At 38.2% G+C, this 15,799-nt stretch overlaps 9 protein-coding genes across 9 annotated transcripts; 3 read left to right on the plus strand and 6 right to left on the minus strand.

Moving 5' to 3' along the window:
• Window positions 1–263: 263 nt before the first annotated feature.
• On the minus strand, window positions 264–1,364 carry TAF4 (Taf4p; the record flags this gene model as incomplete). The annotated part of the gene is made up of 1 exon (XM_452463.1): window positions 264–1,364. One exon carries the CDS (start codon window positions 1,362–1,364, stop codon window positions 264–266), a length of 1,101 nt encoding a protein of 366 aa, XP_452463.1.
• Window positions 1,365–1,953: 589 nt separating this feature from the next.
• RCL1 (rRNA-processing endoribonuclease) lies at window positions 1,954–3,048 on the plus strand (the record flags this gene model as incomplete). Its single annotated transcript, XM_452464.1, has 1 exon — window positions 1,954–3,048. The coding sequence occupies one exon, from the start codon at window positions 1,954–1,956 to the stop codon at window positions 3,046–3,048; it is 1,095 nt and encodes a 364-aa protein (XP_452464.1).
• A 168-nt stretch (window positions 3,049–3,216) lies between these two features.
• Window positions 3,217–4,755, minus strand: MVP1 (Mvp1p; the record flags this gene model as incomplete). Its single annotated transcript, XM_452465.1, has 1 exon — window positions 3,217–4,755. One exon carries the CDS (start codon window positions 4,753–4,755, stop codon window positions 3,217–3,219), a length of 1,539 nt encoding a protein of 512 aa, XP_452465.1.
• A 336-nt stretch (window positions 4,756–5,091) lies between these two features.
• MDM12 (ERMES complex subunit MDM12) lies at window positions 5,092–6,009 on the minus strand (the record flags this gene model as incomplete). The annotated part of the gene is made up of 1 exon (XM_452466.1): window positions 5,092–6,009. One exon carries the CDS (start codon window positions 6,007–6,009, stop codon window positions 5,092–5,094), a length of 918 nt encoding a protein of 305 aa, XP_452466.1.
• Window positions 6,010–6,247: 238 nt separating this feature from the next.
• Window positions 6,248–6,865, plus strand: COQ10 (ubiquinone-binding protein COQ10; the record flags this gene model as incomplete). The annotated part of the gene is made up of 1 exon (XM_452467.1): window positions 6,248–6,865. The coding sequence occupies one exon, from the start codon at window positions 6,248–6,250 to the stop codon at window positions 6,863–6,865; it is 618 nt and encodes a 205-aa protein (XP_452467.1).
• Window positions 6,866–7,199: 334 nt separating this feature from the next.
• AIM34 (Aim34p) lies at window positions 7,200–7,961 on the minus strand (the record flags this gene model as incomplete). The annotated part of the gene is made up of 1 exon (XM_452468.1): window positions 7,200–7,961. The coding sequence occupies one exon, from the start codon at window positions 7,959–7,961 to the stop codon at window positions 7,200–7,202; it is 762 nt and encodes a 253-aa protein (XP_452468.1).
• Window positions 7,962–8,517: 556 nt separating this feature from the next.
• MIX17 (Mix17p) lies at window positions 8,518–8,967 on the minus strand (the record flags this gene model as incomplete). The annotated part of the gene is made up of 1 exon (XM_452469.1): window positions 8,518–8,967. The coding sequence occupies one exon, from the start codon at window positions 8,965–8,967 to the stop codon at window positions 8,518–8,520; it is 450 nt and encodes a 149-aa protein (XP_452469.1).
• Window positions 8,968–9,571: 604 nt separating this feature from the next.
• On the minus strand, window positions 9,572–11,929 carry TOP1 (DNA topoisomerase 1; the record flags this gene model as incomplete). Its single annotated transcript, XM_452470.1, has 1 exon — window positions 9,572–11,929. One exon carries the CDS (start codon window positions 11,927–11,929, stop codon window positions 9,572–9,574), a length of 2,358 nt encoding a protein of 785 aa, XP_452470.1.
• Window positions 11,930–13,456: 1,527 nt separating this feature from the next.
• CDC5 (polo kinase CDC5) lies at window positions 13,457–15,583 on the plus strand (the record flags this gene model as incomplete). Its single annotated transcript, XM_452471.1, has 1 exon — window positions 13,457–15,583. The coding sequence occupies one exon, from the start codon at window positions 13,457–13,459 to the stop codon at window positions 15,581–15,583; it is 2,127 nt and encodes a 708-aa protein (XP_452471.1).
• Window positions 15,584–15,799: the final 216 nt, after the last annotated feature.

Consider the following 15,799-nt stretch of genomic DNA (forward strand, 5'->3'; position numbering starts at 1 on the left):
AGCGTCGTGTGAAGTAATGGTTTAATAAACTCTATTTTTTTTAAACTTTATTTGTCTCTGACGTGATTTTGAGTATTTAGATACTAAAAAATGAAAACTATCTTTAAATATTAAATATGCGACATGTCAGGTAGAAAAGGAAAAGTAATCTCGCATGCAAGTATGAGTCTCTATGTTATTTATCGAAAGGTTTATATTATATAAGTATGCATACTACAGAACATCTCGGAAACTCATATTATTCCTCAAAGTAACTGGAAATGCTAGTCTCTGATTCTAGCATATCCTTTAGTGATAACATTATTAACTCCTACTCGCCTATTTTCTAAAGCTAAAAGAAGGTCCCTCATAACGATGCCAGGTTCTTCTCTTGCTTCTCTATATTTGATACCCATTTCACCCCTTGCTGCAACAGCAGATGAAACATTTCCCTGATTTTTTAGGTCTGTCGAGCTGGACTTGGATCCAGCGGTCAACCAACTATATTTTTTTTTGTTACCCCCTGCAATCATCAAATTGGCAGTTGCATTTGATGCACGATATTGAGTCTCTTCAGTATCTAACCTAGCATCCGTTGTTTGTTTTTCTAAACCGAGTGCTATTCTTCTCTGTACTCTTCTTTCTTCTTGAGTCTTTTGTCTTAATGCTAAATCCCTCAAAGAACGACTCACTTCACTCCTCCTTCCCGTGTTTAGTTTAACACCTTTCCGTCTATGTATGGATAGGATTAAAGAGTTCGTTATCACGTCCCTCATGTAAAGTTCACATGCAGTAGACATTAATCCGAGTATATCAGTGTTTTTATTGAAATCTTGATGAAAGTTTTGTTCTGATGCAATTCTTTTCATGAAATCTGAAATGTTCTTAGGATGTAGGAATGGAGGATGAGATGGGACCTGGTTATTTGCTGAAATACCGGTTGCTTTTGTTCTAGCAACTGTGCTACTTAGCAATGCCTCTTCCTCTCTTATATCAACACCGGCCGATAACAAAGCATCACTAAGCTTGTCTGGATCACTTTGCTGTGGTTTTGTAGTTGAGGCAGTCGTACTACCTGTTGAACCCCCGGCATTCTTCTTCTGTTCTGCTTTCTGTGATTGTTTGCTTGTCGTACTCGTCGTCTTCAAATTTGGCGTACTTGAGTTTCGCGGAGATGCTAGGTTTGTAGTTGGAGATGATGCTTTAGGTAGAGCTAATGGCTGTTCTGTAACCATAGTATCGAATGGCGTAGGCAGATCACTGCCAAAATCTGAGCCACTGGGTTCCAGCCCGTTCTCTACTTTGCCAAATTCGAATGATTTGGAACGTTTATTTGAAGATAAATCTTCCGGTTCAGAATTCTTTCTCTTGGGCGATTTTGCCATCGTATTTTATACTAATTAGACCAATAGTGATAGTTTTCTCTGGTGAAACACGGGGGTAAAAAGAATCGTATTGGATACTTGAGGACACCTATTGCACTTGTCCCAAAAATGCAGGCAAATAAACTATGAAAAGAATAAGTCAATCTTTAAAAACAGGTCCAAATGCGGCCTATCAATTAAAATCCAGTTTCAGCGAAAAACGTACAACCTTAATGATTTCAACAAAGATAAAAAAACGTGCGAGTATTAAACATTATGCTAAAAAGTTCTATCTAGTTCCTACCTCTTTCTTCATTTAGATGCTATTGTTTGCTGGCTTTGATTTTTTCAAGATTGAAAGATCACATAATCCGGGTAACGAAGCTCATTTCTTTTCCTTGCAAAAAATTTGTCAAAAGCGTATCTCATCTCATCTCATCGCCTAACTGAACATACAACACAAAACCAATATCGAAAGGTTTCAGTTAACTTCCATCAACCATTCCATTAGCGTCCGATAGAAGGTCACTTTCTGTATTAAAAACTCTAAAGAGATTTATCAGGAAATTTATTCCTCACGAAGTAGGACAGACAAACAGACAAATTGGACATGTCATCCTCTTCCAGATACGTAACCTTTGAAGGTTCACGGAACTTTCGTTTACGAGTAGTAATGGCTACATTGTCAGGAAAAGCTATAAAGATAGAAAAGATACGTTCTGATGACCTAAATCCGGGTTTAAAAGATTACGAAGTCTCTTTTCTAAGATTGATGGAAGCGGTAACGAATGGTAGTTCAATAGAAATTTCATACACTGGTACCACCGTCATCTTCAGACCAGGAATAATTACTGGTGGTTCATACACACATCAATGTCCGAACAGTAAACCTGTGGGCTATTTTGCCGAGCCAATGTTGTATTTAGCCCCCTTCTCAAAGAAGAAATTCTCAATCCTATTCCGTGGTATAACATCTTCACATAATGATGCTGGAATAGATGCGATAAAATGGGGGTTGATGCCGATTATGGAAAAATTTGGCGTCAGGGAATGTGCATTACATACTTTGAAGAGAGGTTCACCTCCTTTAGGTGGTGGTGAAGTACACCTTGTTGTGGATTCATTGATTGCACAACCGATTACAATGCACGCCTTGGATAAAACAATGATTTCAAGTATAAGAGGTGTTTCATACTCCACAAGAGTCAGTCCCTCCCTTGTAAATAGAATGATTGATGGTGCGAAAAAAGTTCTTAAATCTGCTAGTTGTGAAGTAAATATAACTGCAGATGTATGGAGAGGTGAAAACTCAGGTAAAAGTCCAGGTTGGGGTCTAACGCTCGTAGCAGAGAACAAACAAGGATGGAGAATCTTTTCTGAAGCTATCGGTGACGCTGGGGATGTTCCAGAAGATATTGGTGCATCCGTAGCCTATCATCTACTTGAAGAAATAAGCAAAAGTGGAGTTGTTGGAAGAAACCAGTTGCCACTTACAATTTTATACATGATCATCGGTAAAGAAGATATCGGAAGACTCAGAATCACTAAGGATCAAATAGATGAAAGATTTGTATGGCTCTTACGGGATATCAAGAAAGTTTTCGGTACAGAAATACTCTTGAAGCCAGTGGATGATAACACTACGGATCTAATCGCAACAATCAAGGGTATTGGATTCACAAACACCAATAAGAAAATCGCATAATTGACATTACATATCATTTTATCTGACAAAATGACTCCCATAAGTATTCATATATAAAATTTATATGCATATGTGTCAACACAAATTCCTTCGCGTAGCACTTATTATTATCGTATCAAACAATTCCATAAAGCTTGGAACATTCAAGATAAATATTGTAGGATAGTTTTAGTGTCTTTGCAGGGGCATATCGCGGAGCTTTTTGCAAATTTTTTCCCAATTGTCAACATTGTTATTAGTGTATCTCAAATTTATTTCAATCCACCTCTGGAAGCAATCTGTAATCAAGAATTGAGTTTCATGGAATATTGTGAATTCCTCCAATATACACTCCCTGATCAACCAGCTTCGGTTCATTTGATCGAGTATGCTTCTTTTATCTCTGGAGATGCTCTGTTTTACACGATCATATTCTGCTCCTTTCACATCAGGGTTGCTTTCCAAAGTGTTCAATCTTTCTTGATTTATTTCTACCCTTCTTTGTAACTGAGGAATATTGTTACCTGCCATCATCTTATATCTCTCAAACAATCCTTTCAACGCTATAATAACGTCAATGAAAGCCTTGAATCTAACCGAGAGGCCACTGTCGACTTCCTCGTTTTCTCTTTCTATGACATCTGCACATGAATTCAAATGCTCTACTATCAAACCAACACCTTCGTTTATTTGAGAAACTGTTGCAGTGGATTGTGGATACAATGCTTCCGTTGTGTCTGGAATAGCATTAAGGATTTGTCCTAATAATTTTCTTTCATGGGCAACTTGTTTCATCCTTTTCTCGTATCTTTCTATTAAAACAGTAACTTTAACCCATGTATCCAATGCAATATCAATTCTTTCGTCTGCTTTATTCCATTGTTCGGAAAATTCCTTCCTCCATAAATTCATGAATGAAGAAGATATATGCTTATCAGTAAATTCATCTGTTGTATCGTAATGCGCTTGTTTTCTCCAGCCCGAAAGATCTGTTGGAACGGTCAAAAATGTGAGAACCAAGTCATCACTTCTCAAGACAGGATGTTTCATAACCAAATTGATGAAACGGCTCAAGCCTTTCCTTCTTTTCGCCAAAAATAAAGGGTCTGCGTTCTGAGAGCCGATCTTTTTTGGAGGTAGTTCTGGGACCATTCTAAATGGGTATTTTCTTAGTAATACATCTTGTAGCCAATCAAAATCAGAATACCTTCTCACCACTGTTCTATCATCCGAGGGATCCGTGTTTGGCAAAGGTGTGAGATGCTTGACCAAATAATTAGTGTGCTTGAACACTAGCCCTTCCCTTTCAGGAATTTCTTCTACACTAACGATATCTTCTGCTAGTGGGAAATATGTCTTTCTTACGGACTCAACCCAGTTCTTATACTCGTCGTTTGCAGCATACTGCGGTGTGTCGGTAGCCTGAAAACGATTCACGCCTCGAATATCTGTCTCTTGTGTAGTACTTCCAATGTTTGGACGGTCCCATAAAACATCATTTTGATATACGTTGGAAGCGGTACCCCTAACAATGTTATCACCATTACTGAATATGTTCACTCCAAGATAATCGTCATTCACACGTTTGTTTGCTTCTTGCTGTAGTGAATCAGCTGAGTATGATTTTAAAGCATTAACAGATGAATTATCAGGTTCCCACACAGATCCACTGATATTGTTGCCGTTTTCTTCAGAATTTACTCTCCAGGGATCAGCCTCTAAATCCATGTTTCTACCGAAATATTACGAGATAATCTCAACTGTTCTTACCACACCTCTGTTGAAAAAAATGAAAATGCCAATAATTGTTTCTGCGGAATGGAGTTGGTAGATTACTACTTAACACGATCAACAAATTGATTTGCCAGCTCTCTTTTTGTTTACTTCTTTACTTAGGGTGTCTCTATGAATAGATTCTTAATCATTTTCATCATCATGGTTAAAAGTAATATTAAAAAGAGTATGAATAAATCGTACGTAGAAATTATAGATTGAACGCAGGTCAGCTAGATCGTGGGGAAGGCACTATTTGAGTACGAATCCGGATGAATATCATCCAAAATTTCATTCTTCTAATGAGGTGTTGCTGTTCACTCTTGATTCTTGGTCAATTGATGTAACTGCGGGCGAGACATGCTGAACAGATTCTTGGATGCCCGCACCAAGCGTCTCTTCTGTGCCGCTCTTCATTTCTATATCTTTACCATCGTTCGATGAGTCTGCTACTAAGTCATTTTCTCTTCCTTCTTCCTCAGGGTCCTCAGGGTCTTCAGGGGTGAAATCCAAATCTATCCAACTAGGCCATGCCGCCTCCTTTCTGATCAGATTTCTGAACAAATCCACCAAAAACTCTTCGAGTTTACCTACGCTTCTCAGCACGGATCCCTCGCCTTGATCCAGCTGACCCAATTCCGTATGGATTTTGATATTTCTAATTAGTGAAATCCTCTCTAATGCTCGTTTCCCCATGAAATTTGGTCCACTGGGGTCTACCTGTAATTTATCATTCTCCAATAGCGGATCACTAACATCACATAGGAAACTAATAAAAAGCTGTTTCTTCAAATATGCGAGCAGGCATAAGCAGTGCATGCCAATATCACTTATTCGTAGCTTAACTGGTAAAATCATGAACTGCGGGCTCGGGTAATTAAGAACAAGATCAGCTGACAATTCAATGCTCATATCACCTTTATAATCAAGTTCCACTAATAGTTGCACATCAGTGTTCTTATCCTTCGCAGCTTCTTTTGAAATATCTCCTTCTTGTAACAGATAAGAATAAAACTCATCTAAAGGATCATCCATCTGTTTTAATATAACATTTGGAGGCATAGTACCTAAATCGAAATTAGTTACCTTAAGATTATTCACGTAACTGGGCAGTTCAAACTCTTGTAGCCGAGAGTTTAAAAAGTCCTTCACACCTTGATTAACGCTTAAATCCCCACGGATATTATCCCAATCAATTTCTACTGACATGATCCACTATGAACAATCTCTCTGGCATATGATTCGACACCATTAGATCCTTACTCTCTTCGTTGCATCGAACAAAACTCAATCTTGTTCGATATGACAAGTACCTGTTATGAATATTTTTATTACGCCATTTTCATATTGAAAAGAGTTTCAGTTTACATAACCAGAATAATGCCAAAAGTTGGACAGATGAGTTTATAAACAAAGGCATATATTTTGATAGAGCCCTCATTCGAAGATGTTGACAGTAGGTACTGGCAAAATTGCTATGATTCTGTCTTTTTCTAAGCTTACACCCTGCCCACAAGCTTCTGCCCTCGGAAAAAGGTCATTTTTTAACTTGACAACCGAAGCATCGTCCAAAGATGAACAACACTATGTGTTAAAAAGGAACATTCGCGGCACTCCAAATGAGGTTTATGAAGTTGTCTCTGAAGTATCCAACTACAAAGACTTTATTCCATACTGCACTGAATCTTTTGTTAATCTGCGTGATGAAAAGAACAGACCTGTAGAAGCAGGACTGAGAGTCGGATTTCAACAATACGATGAGAAGTTTGTGTGTAAGGTTCAGTGTAAAGAGCTATCAGATTTAGTCAAGAGCGTTACAGCAGAATCATTGAGTCATAATCTGTTTCATGTGTTAAATTCGAAGTGGGTTATTAAGGCGCATCCTGGCCGTACGGACCATACAGAAGTTGAGTTGATACTGAGGTATCAGTTCAAATCAAGGCTATACACTAGCGTGGCGTCATTATTTGCGAAAAGTGTCACGGAGCTGATATTAAAAGCTTTTGATAGAAGAGTATACCAGTTGAAAAAGAAGGGCTCCATAGAAACTAGAGGCATGAAATGAAATAATGTTAAATTTTGAATTAAATAATGAAATATAACGAGATCTTAATATTGTAAAATATTTGAAGCACACCCTGATGACTGTAACAAAAAAGCAAATACATGCTGGAATTTTATTCTGACTTAAAGGTGCCTTTCTTTAGTTTTTTTTGTAGTTAATACAGAAAGCTATTGTGAAGAGAGATCCTGTTGAGGATTGGAACTGAATAAAAATCCTGACAAGTGATACGCATTAGAGTATGTGATTAGAATAGAATGGGATGAAAAAGAGGAAAAACAGACGGATTCACAGGTCTCCGCTTTTAGGAAAATAATGATGCTTTTGGAAGATCAATTCATTTTTTTGACTCCTCTTTTTTCCAGAATCGCAATGACCACCATGCTGCCACTGTTCCAGCAAATCCAAGTAAAAACTTCTTATCCCTAGATGTCAATTCTTCATCTTGTTGAGAATAACTTCTGCCCTGTTCACTGGATCCGGATCTAAGTTCTTCTTCTGGGTTCACCACTTTTATCGAATCACTGACCGAAGGAGTCTGAATGACATTATCAGCGTCTGGAGTAGCTACGGTGCCGACATTTTCTGCTAGCGGCTTCTTATCTGCCGGTTGCAGCTTCTTTTCGTAGTCTTTTTCGATCTTTGTCTTCGGTTCAGTAGCTGCATTATTCACTATTGATGGGACTTTCACTATGTAATCCGTTTTCCTGCTCTCTGCCTCAGCTTCCAATTTAGCAACGTTCGGGATCTTCATAGAATCGATGTGTGAAGAATCGTTCTTGGCTCGTTGGATAGCCGATGTATGCAATTTTTTAGAGCTAGATCCTTCAAATAACAGAATTCTTTCCACCAATTCCGTCTTCTTACCGCTAACTTTCAACCCGCGGGTACGGCACTCATTCTTCAAAGTCTTCAAACTCATCCTGGTGAACGAAGCATGAGAATCACTAGAAAGCATGGGGCTGTGTTCGTTTTTCTTAGTATTGTGAACCTGTCTAGTTTGATATGTGAAAGAAGGAGGAGGAACCCTCACTAATGGGTTTGAAACTTCCGCTAGTACCCTCAAAGATGGTAGAGATCTAACTTTTCTCAATGACATTGTTATTATGCGTTAATCTGCAGTATTTTGTTTATATTCTTAAAGGCCCCTCTCTGGTTAAACTCTGAAACCTCTGCTCCGAAATGATGTATCCTAGCGCAACCGAAATACTGCTATATATATTCCAGACCAGGCTAAAAACCTGGCAGACGTTAGCAGTGATCAACTTTCTCCAGATCGGATCATTTTATCTTTATATTTACAAAAACCAAGAATCTTCAGTACTCCCATCCAAAACTCAAAAGGAAAACTGAAAAGTAAAATGTTTTATTTACATTTCAAAGTTTTGGGAAATATAATGGGAGCATCGGCAGCAACGAGCCTTACAGCCAAGAAGGGGTCATGATTGCTCTCGGGTAAAGTTATGAATCGGTGTATAAATACTTACTGTAGGAGGAATGTGTTATCAGTATGCGATGACCAGGGACGGTTATTTTTTTTTTCTTGAATCTTTTAGATGAAGCGTATCTTCTCTACTTTATATGAAACAGTACATAAATATATCTACAAGGTTTTGACACGATTTTATTGCATATCTGGACAGAGCAATCTACGATTAGTATTGACGAGCAGCTTCTTGGCAAGCCTTCAATTGTTGCAAGTAGTAGTCACAGATTTGCATGTTACCACCGTTGTCCTCTAGACAACGTGTGAAGTTTCTGGCATCTACGTCACAGTGAGTTGCTTGTTGGTTTTGGAAAGTGTCTGCCTGCACTGGGGCAGCAACTTGTTGCTGCTGTTGTTCAGCTGGTGCAGATGATGAACCGGAGAACATACCGGTGATACCAGCACCTAGAGTATGACCGATGGTAGAACCAACGGCGACACCGGCGGCAGTGGAAGCCATCTGAGCGAACATACCCGGTTGTTGTGGTTGAGCTGTGTGTGGTGGATGCGAGTACGCATTAGGAGCTTGGTGCTGAGCTGGAGCTGGAGCAGCTACAGTAGATGCAGAACGAGTTTGCGGTCTTGAAACCGGTCTAGCAGAACCTCTTGAACGAGCCATTTTTTATGATTTGCTTATTGTGTTTTGTTTCTCCTCTAGAGTCAATATTTCGGTCCTGTCGGATACTGACGAATCGATCTTGGTTTATCTTCTATTCTTTCAACCGTTAATCACCGTTCGAAACCAAATCAGCGTTGGAAGGAATAATGTGAAGGATGGCGTTCCTTATATAGTCGGAATACATCACTATATACGGTTACGGAGATGTCGTTCTTATTTTTTTTATGGGGCGTGCCGGGCCCGCCAAAGGACGTGTATGGAGTATTCCCGAATTTACGGCGTTATCAGAAGGGAACGGTATAGAATAAACAAAGAAAGTCATGTATTTAGGAAGGACAAGGAGGTGAATAGCTAGTCATCTTTTTCATTGAAAGGAGATGGCTTAGATAGACGGTGTGGACGGAGCTTTGTAGTTCTCTTTCGTTCTGGAATATCCTTACGATATATTATTCATGTATTTATGCAATTTGCGGGTTGAAATTTTGAAAAACGGCACGTGAATTAATAATAAGAACAGATATATATATATATATATATATATATATGCTACGTTATGGTATATATACTACAAGGTTGTGAGTTTGTAAGTTGATGAAACCCCGTCTCAAAATGTCCAGTTTTCGTCAGCAGACTCGATAGCCCATCTGAATTTATCTCTCAAAGTCTTGGTAAACACTTTCTCGATTGGGACATCGAATTTCTTGCAAAACGCGACAGATAGTCTTGGATCGATATAATTTATCTTTGAAGTTCCTAATGCTACAGTGGAATTATCCTCTTTGTCCTTTAACTGAAGGGAACAATTTGTGATTCTTTTCTCCAGCTTTTCCACGTTTTGCTTAAGTTTTTCCAAGTTTTGTAAAGATTCTCTTAGTTCAATTTTTCCCGTAGTTGATTCTCTTTCATAAAGTTTTTCAAGGTCATCCACTTTAGCTAGCCACTCGAGCAATTGAGAGTCTGGAATCGGATCCTCTTTGCTGAACTTGCGTTTTTCATTTTCACGTTCGAACTTTCTTTTGTACTTTTCACGTTCCCTTTCAATGATGCGTTTATGAATTGTGAGTTCTTCCTCTTTCGTTAAATCATCGATCTCCTTGAAATAATTTTGGTTTTTCTTGCGTTCGCTCTTGTCTAACTGTAAGATAGCCCTCTTATAACGTACTTTTTGCCATTCTAGCTCTTCTATACGTTCAGTGGCCTTCTGCACAGAGCTGGCATGCCCTTTGGTGACAGTACGTTGATGATTACACAAGATGGCAACGGTTCTGTTTGCTGCGTTGTACCTCAAGATCTTTTCAGCGACAGTACCCTCATTTGGAATCAAATCTAGTTGATCCTGCATCGTTTTAGATGCGTTGTACGTACGGAAAACTTTTGCAGTCAATCCTGGCATATAATTCTGCAAGTGTTTGTTCAATATCGATGGATCTAGTCTGTCAAATAATTGATGGCCTGGTCCGCTTGGAGGCCTCTTGAATATCTTAAGGTTCTTGAAAACTTGTGCATCGACTTCAACTTCCTGGTAATACCTAATAGAATCCTTACCCAAGAAATCGAAAACAACTGTGTTTGGTGGTCTTAGGGTAACATGTTCATACCGTAGAGAACAACAACCCACTGTGTCAGCTTCATCATCAGCTTTTTCACCACCGGCTCTTAATGCAAACACATCAATCAAATACGTGGCTACAGCCATTTGTCTATCCAGGGTCTTAGGGCTCTTCATTTTGCTTTTGTAATCTGTGCGCACTTTATCTATGTGATCCTTCAACATTCTTGCCTTCTCGAATTTCTTGAAGTCACTCATTCCTTTCAACGTAGAGTTAGCAGCAAACCGTACGTATTTAAAAGAGTTAGAAATATTCTCTCGCCACATTGATAACCATTGTACCGTGTTATCATGCCTGATTTCACCCCATTTGTGACCCTTTGGAGGTTCTGGAATTGGTGCCTCTTTGTCGAGATTGAGTACAACATCCTCCGGATAAACACGCCTCTTTAATTTACCATTTTTTGGATGAGCACCACGGCCTCTGAAAAGACCAGGTGGTTCAATACGGAAATTACCTACTTGTTCCACCCTGCCATCGATTTCACAAAATTTATATGGTTTCTCCAGTTCTTCTTTTTCCAACCTAAGCTGCTTCTTTTCCTGTGGACTTAGTTGTTTCTTCTGTTCCTTTTGCACTTGGAAATACTCAAAAATTTTAGTGAAATCTAACTTCCCAAACTCCTTTATTTGCACTCCATTGCGTGCTCCTCCATTCTCTTTTAGCACTTGCAAGAAATCGTGCAAAAAGTTCTTCTGAAACGTTGGAATCTTGACATGGTCCGATTCCAATATAGCTGCAAAAAATCCAGCCACTTCTTCTGCTTGTGGTGGTAAATCTACTGGTTTCCCATTGTAGTATAACTTGACATGTGCTGGTAAGGGTTCGTATGTGGAAGGAAAAATGACACCATTATGTTTCAAGGTAGTCCATTTGATAGTGTCATCCTCTTTGTCGCCATTTTCCCACCATTTGAAATCTTCCGATGACTCCTTTAACTCTATGGAGGAAGCCCTTGCAGATGACTGAAATGGAGTCTCTGATGCAATATCCGCCAGATTCTTATCCTCATCATCCTCATTACTCACTTCTTCCTTCTTGATCTTTTTCGTTTTTTCTTTCTTCTCTTTACGTTCTTTCTTAACTTTTAACCTACCAGTTACCTTGCCGTTGCTGTCACCATTGCCATTGGTGTTCCTTAATACAGCATCTTCCTTCTCTTTCTTGAGCTTCTTTTGCTTCTTCTTTGCGGCATGGACGATTTCCTCATCCTCATCGCTATCATCTCCATCTGACAATTCTTTTTTCACACGCTTCAACTTCTTTTTAGTCTGTTTATCACCCTTAGAGACCCTCTTTAATACTACATCCTCATCATCTGATGAAGAATCATCTTTCAGAGTTATGCTCATATGGGAAATGAGCGTTTTCTTGACCTCCTATAGTAGTATTCAATCAAATCAAAATAAAAAGATCCCGAGCAAAACAAAAGGAATTTGCCAAATACTCCTTCAGATGGTGTGAAATAATTCAATCGACACTAATTCGATAGAAGTACTATATAGGGTTCTTTTTACCTGCCTATTCAAGTCTGTAGCGCTCTAAAATGGGCTATATCAAATTACTTTGGTTGTGGTCCGTCTTAACCTTAAATTTCTTATCGTAAATATAAAACAAAGGAAATTCTAAAGTAGATATATTACCGACACCAGTAATATAGAACTCTCTCGACCGTTTAGGATGTTTCTTTTTTATTAGTTTTCTTTAGGCGCTGATCAGGACAGTGCCTCTTCTCTTACTAAAAAATAGATCAGCTTTTTCTACCGAATGCTTGAAGATTTGATTTTTCAAGAATCCAAGACATTCAACAGATATTAACCTGTAAAGGGCAGAAGTGAAAATGAAAATAGAACAACCGTAAATTTTCAAAATTGCCCCCAAAAAAAAAAAAGTCTCACGTGATCTAATATTCGGGTAAGGTAATTATTTGCTTTTTCATTAGATACTTACTTAGGAAAATGTCCTTTTAAAGAAATAAGGGTTTTTGGCACTTACCGCATTGAGTGTTTTGTTATTGTTTACATTTTGTTCATTTCCGTTGTACAGATTTGGTTAATGTCGAAAAAAATTCAATAATGTAAATAGTCGGTTTTGTGTTTTCAAAGTTGACAAAACTAGTAATTTGTCGGTTTGAATAAATTTGAAGTTACAGTAAATTGCGGTAGCTCATTGTCATTGATATTACTATTTGGGTATCCTTGTATACTGGTTTGGCTTTTATATCAGCTTAAAAGTACTGGGTTTGGTATAATATACTATTATATTGGAAGGGAAAAAAGTCAGATTCTAATATTATACAGTCTTTCTTTACATACTTCCTAAGAGCATACTTGGCATAAGAGAGGGCGGGAACTCAGTCCTTTAATTGTTACCATCTTACCTGAGACGTATCAAGTGCTTATAACAAGGGTTCTTTTGATATTAGAAGCATTTTTTTACTGCGACTGCCATAATTCAGTTGAAAGTTCGATTATTCTTAGGAATACTTACATCACTGATATTAGTTTACAAACTTGCAGGTGAAAGGAAGACTTACAGTGAGCGGAAACATCATTTAACAGTCAGAATCTTGGTTGTTGTACTCATTCTGCTGTTGTTAACCTAAATCGCTTCAGTTTTTCAACGGTGCCAGTGCTTTGACGTCGTAGATTCATTTTTTTTGATCGAGAGCCACAAAACCGTTAATTGCAAGGTATTTATTGGACGGGCCAAGGAAATACACGCAAGAAAGAAATTAGTTACTGGAGGTTGATAAGTGTAGACTATTTATCACACATTGCAGTGATATTTCTTGTATACTGGTTCGACAAGGGTGTTTGACATAACAAAAGCTCGCAGGAGTATCATTCCATCAAAGAGCTACAAAATAATCAGACATCATGTCTGCACCACCACTTCAAATCATCAACGATAAACAGCTAAATGCTCGATCGAATAATATTCATACACCGATCAAGGCTAAAAGGGTTGTTACTGAGCTGCATCATATAGATAGACTTACTACGAATGGTAAACCCACCAATAATAATAATAACAATAATAATAATAATATCAATCGTCAGCAGCCGCCTCAGAAAAAGAAGAAGGAAAAACTCTCTTCTTTATGCAAAACACCTCCATCGTTGATCAAGACTAGAGGACGGGACTACCACAGAGGACATTTCTTAGGTGAGGGAGGATTTGCTCGTTGTTTCCAAATGAAGGATGACAAGGGAAAAGTATTTGCTGCGAAGACAGTTGCTAAACTGTCTATCAAATCTGAAAAGACAAGAAGGAAATTACTATCAGAAATTCAGATCCACAAATCTATGAAACATCCCAATATCGTTCAATTTACAGACTGTTTCGAAGATGATACTAACGTTTATATCTTATTAGAGATCTGTCCAAACGGATCTGTTATGGAATTATTAAGACAAAGAAAACATTTGACGGAACCTGAAGTAAGATTCTGTATGATCCAAATCATTGGTGCCATAAGATATATGCACAGTAGAAGAGTTATTCATAGAGACTTGAAACTTGGAAATATTTTCTTCGATAAAGAGTACAACTTAAAAATCGGTGATTTCGGTCTTGCTGCTGTCTTGGCAAATGATAAAGAGCGTAAATATACCATTTGTGGTACACCTAACTATATTGCTCCAGAAGTGCTCACCGGAAAGCACACTGGTCACTCATATGAGGTTGATATTTGGTCAATTGGTGTGATGCTCTATGCATTGCTATTCGGTAAACCACCATTCCAGGCAAAAGAAGTTGAAACAATCTATGAAAGAATTAAGTGTAGAGATTTCATTTTCCCAGCTGACAAACCGGTATCCTCAGATGCTAAAAACTTGATTTCACATCTCTTACAGTTAAATCCAGCCGCCAGACCATCGTTATATGAAATAACTGATAACGTATGGTTCAGAAATACTTTCCCTTCAAGATTACCGTCTACAATAACCAAGGAGATTCCAAATTTCGATCACCTCAGTTTCAGCGAGTCATTGATTAACTTGAAACAATGTATGCTAAACTCAGGGTTACTTAAGAGCTCACAAACTCATTCTTATGATGGTAGTAAGAATCCAATTGAGTTAGTGAGAACAGAAATAGAAGAAGAAAGAAACAGAGCTGTTTTACCACAATCCTTGTCACCAGGCGGAACCAAAAATAAATATAAAGAAGTTATCGATCTTGATGGCCACAGAAAATTTAACGAGATGGCATATCAAAATCGACTGAAAAAAGCCGGAGAGAATCTATTCTTCAAGCCTGAGTTGGTGGCAACTTCAACTAACATGATTAAATCCGAAATGTCGCTGAAAATACTTGCAAGTGAATGCCACATGACACTACGAGGGATCAAGAGTGCCGAAATAGATAAGAGGCAATCAAACTATCCTTCTCCAGACTCCACCGTACAAGACCCAATCGTGGTCACAAAATGGGTAGACTATTCGAACAAACATGGATTTGCATACCAGTTATCAACTGACGATATCGGGGTGTTATTCAACAACGGAACCACAGTATTAAAGCTAGCAGATGCGGAAGAATTCTGGTATATTAACTATGATACTAAGGAAGGATGGGTTGCAAGCCATTATAAATTAGAATCTAAACCTATTGAATTAACAAGACACCTTGAAGTGGTCGATTTTTTCTCAAATTACATGAACTCCAATTTGAGTAGAATTTCTACGCTGGTCCGTGAAACTTATCATAAAGATGATGTGTTCTTGAGAAGATACACCCGTTATAAACAGTTTGTTATGTTTGAGTTGAGTGATGGTACTTTCCAATTCAACTTCAAGGATCACAATAAATTTGCATTGTCACATGGAGGTAAATTCTTAACATTTATTTCATCTGATCGTAAAACGATAACGTTACTGCTTTCGAGTGTTCTAATAGATGGATGTGTACCAGGATTCCCTTCTATTGATATATTCGAGAAACTAGAACTAATGAAGGAGGGCTTGAGAGATAAAGCAAGTGTTCTAACAATACATTAGGTAGGGATGTCATTGTGATAATATGCAATTTGCATTTGAATGTCTTCATCTGGTTGTACAAGCCAGCATGTATGGCTACGTCCATCAAGCGCCTTTATGTATTTTTTTCGCATTCCTGCATCCAACGATTTATACCAAATGATACCAGCTATTCCTGATCGTTGTGTTCCCCCGATTGCAACTTCTAAAACTGCCATCCATTCTGTATCAAAATAT

The sequence above is a fragment of the Kluyveromyces lactis genome (assembly GCF_000002515.2).
Source record: "Kluyveromyces lactis strain NRRL Y-1140 chromosome C complete sequence".
In the NCBI taxonomy this organism is placed as follows: domain Eukaryota; kingdom Fungi; phylum Ascomycota; class Saccharomycetes; order Saccharomycetales; family Saccharomycetaceae; genus Kluyveromyces; species Kluyveromyces lactis.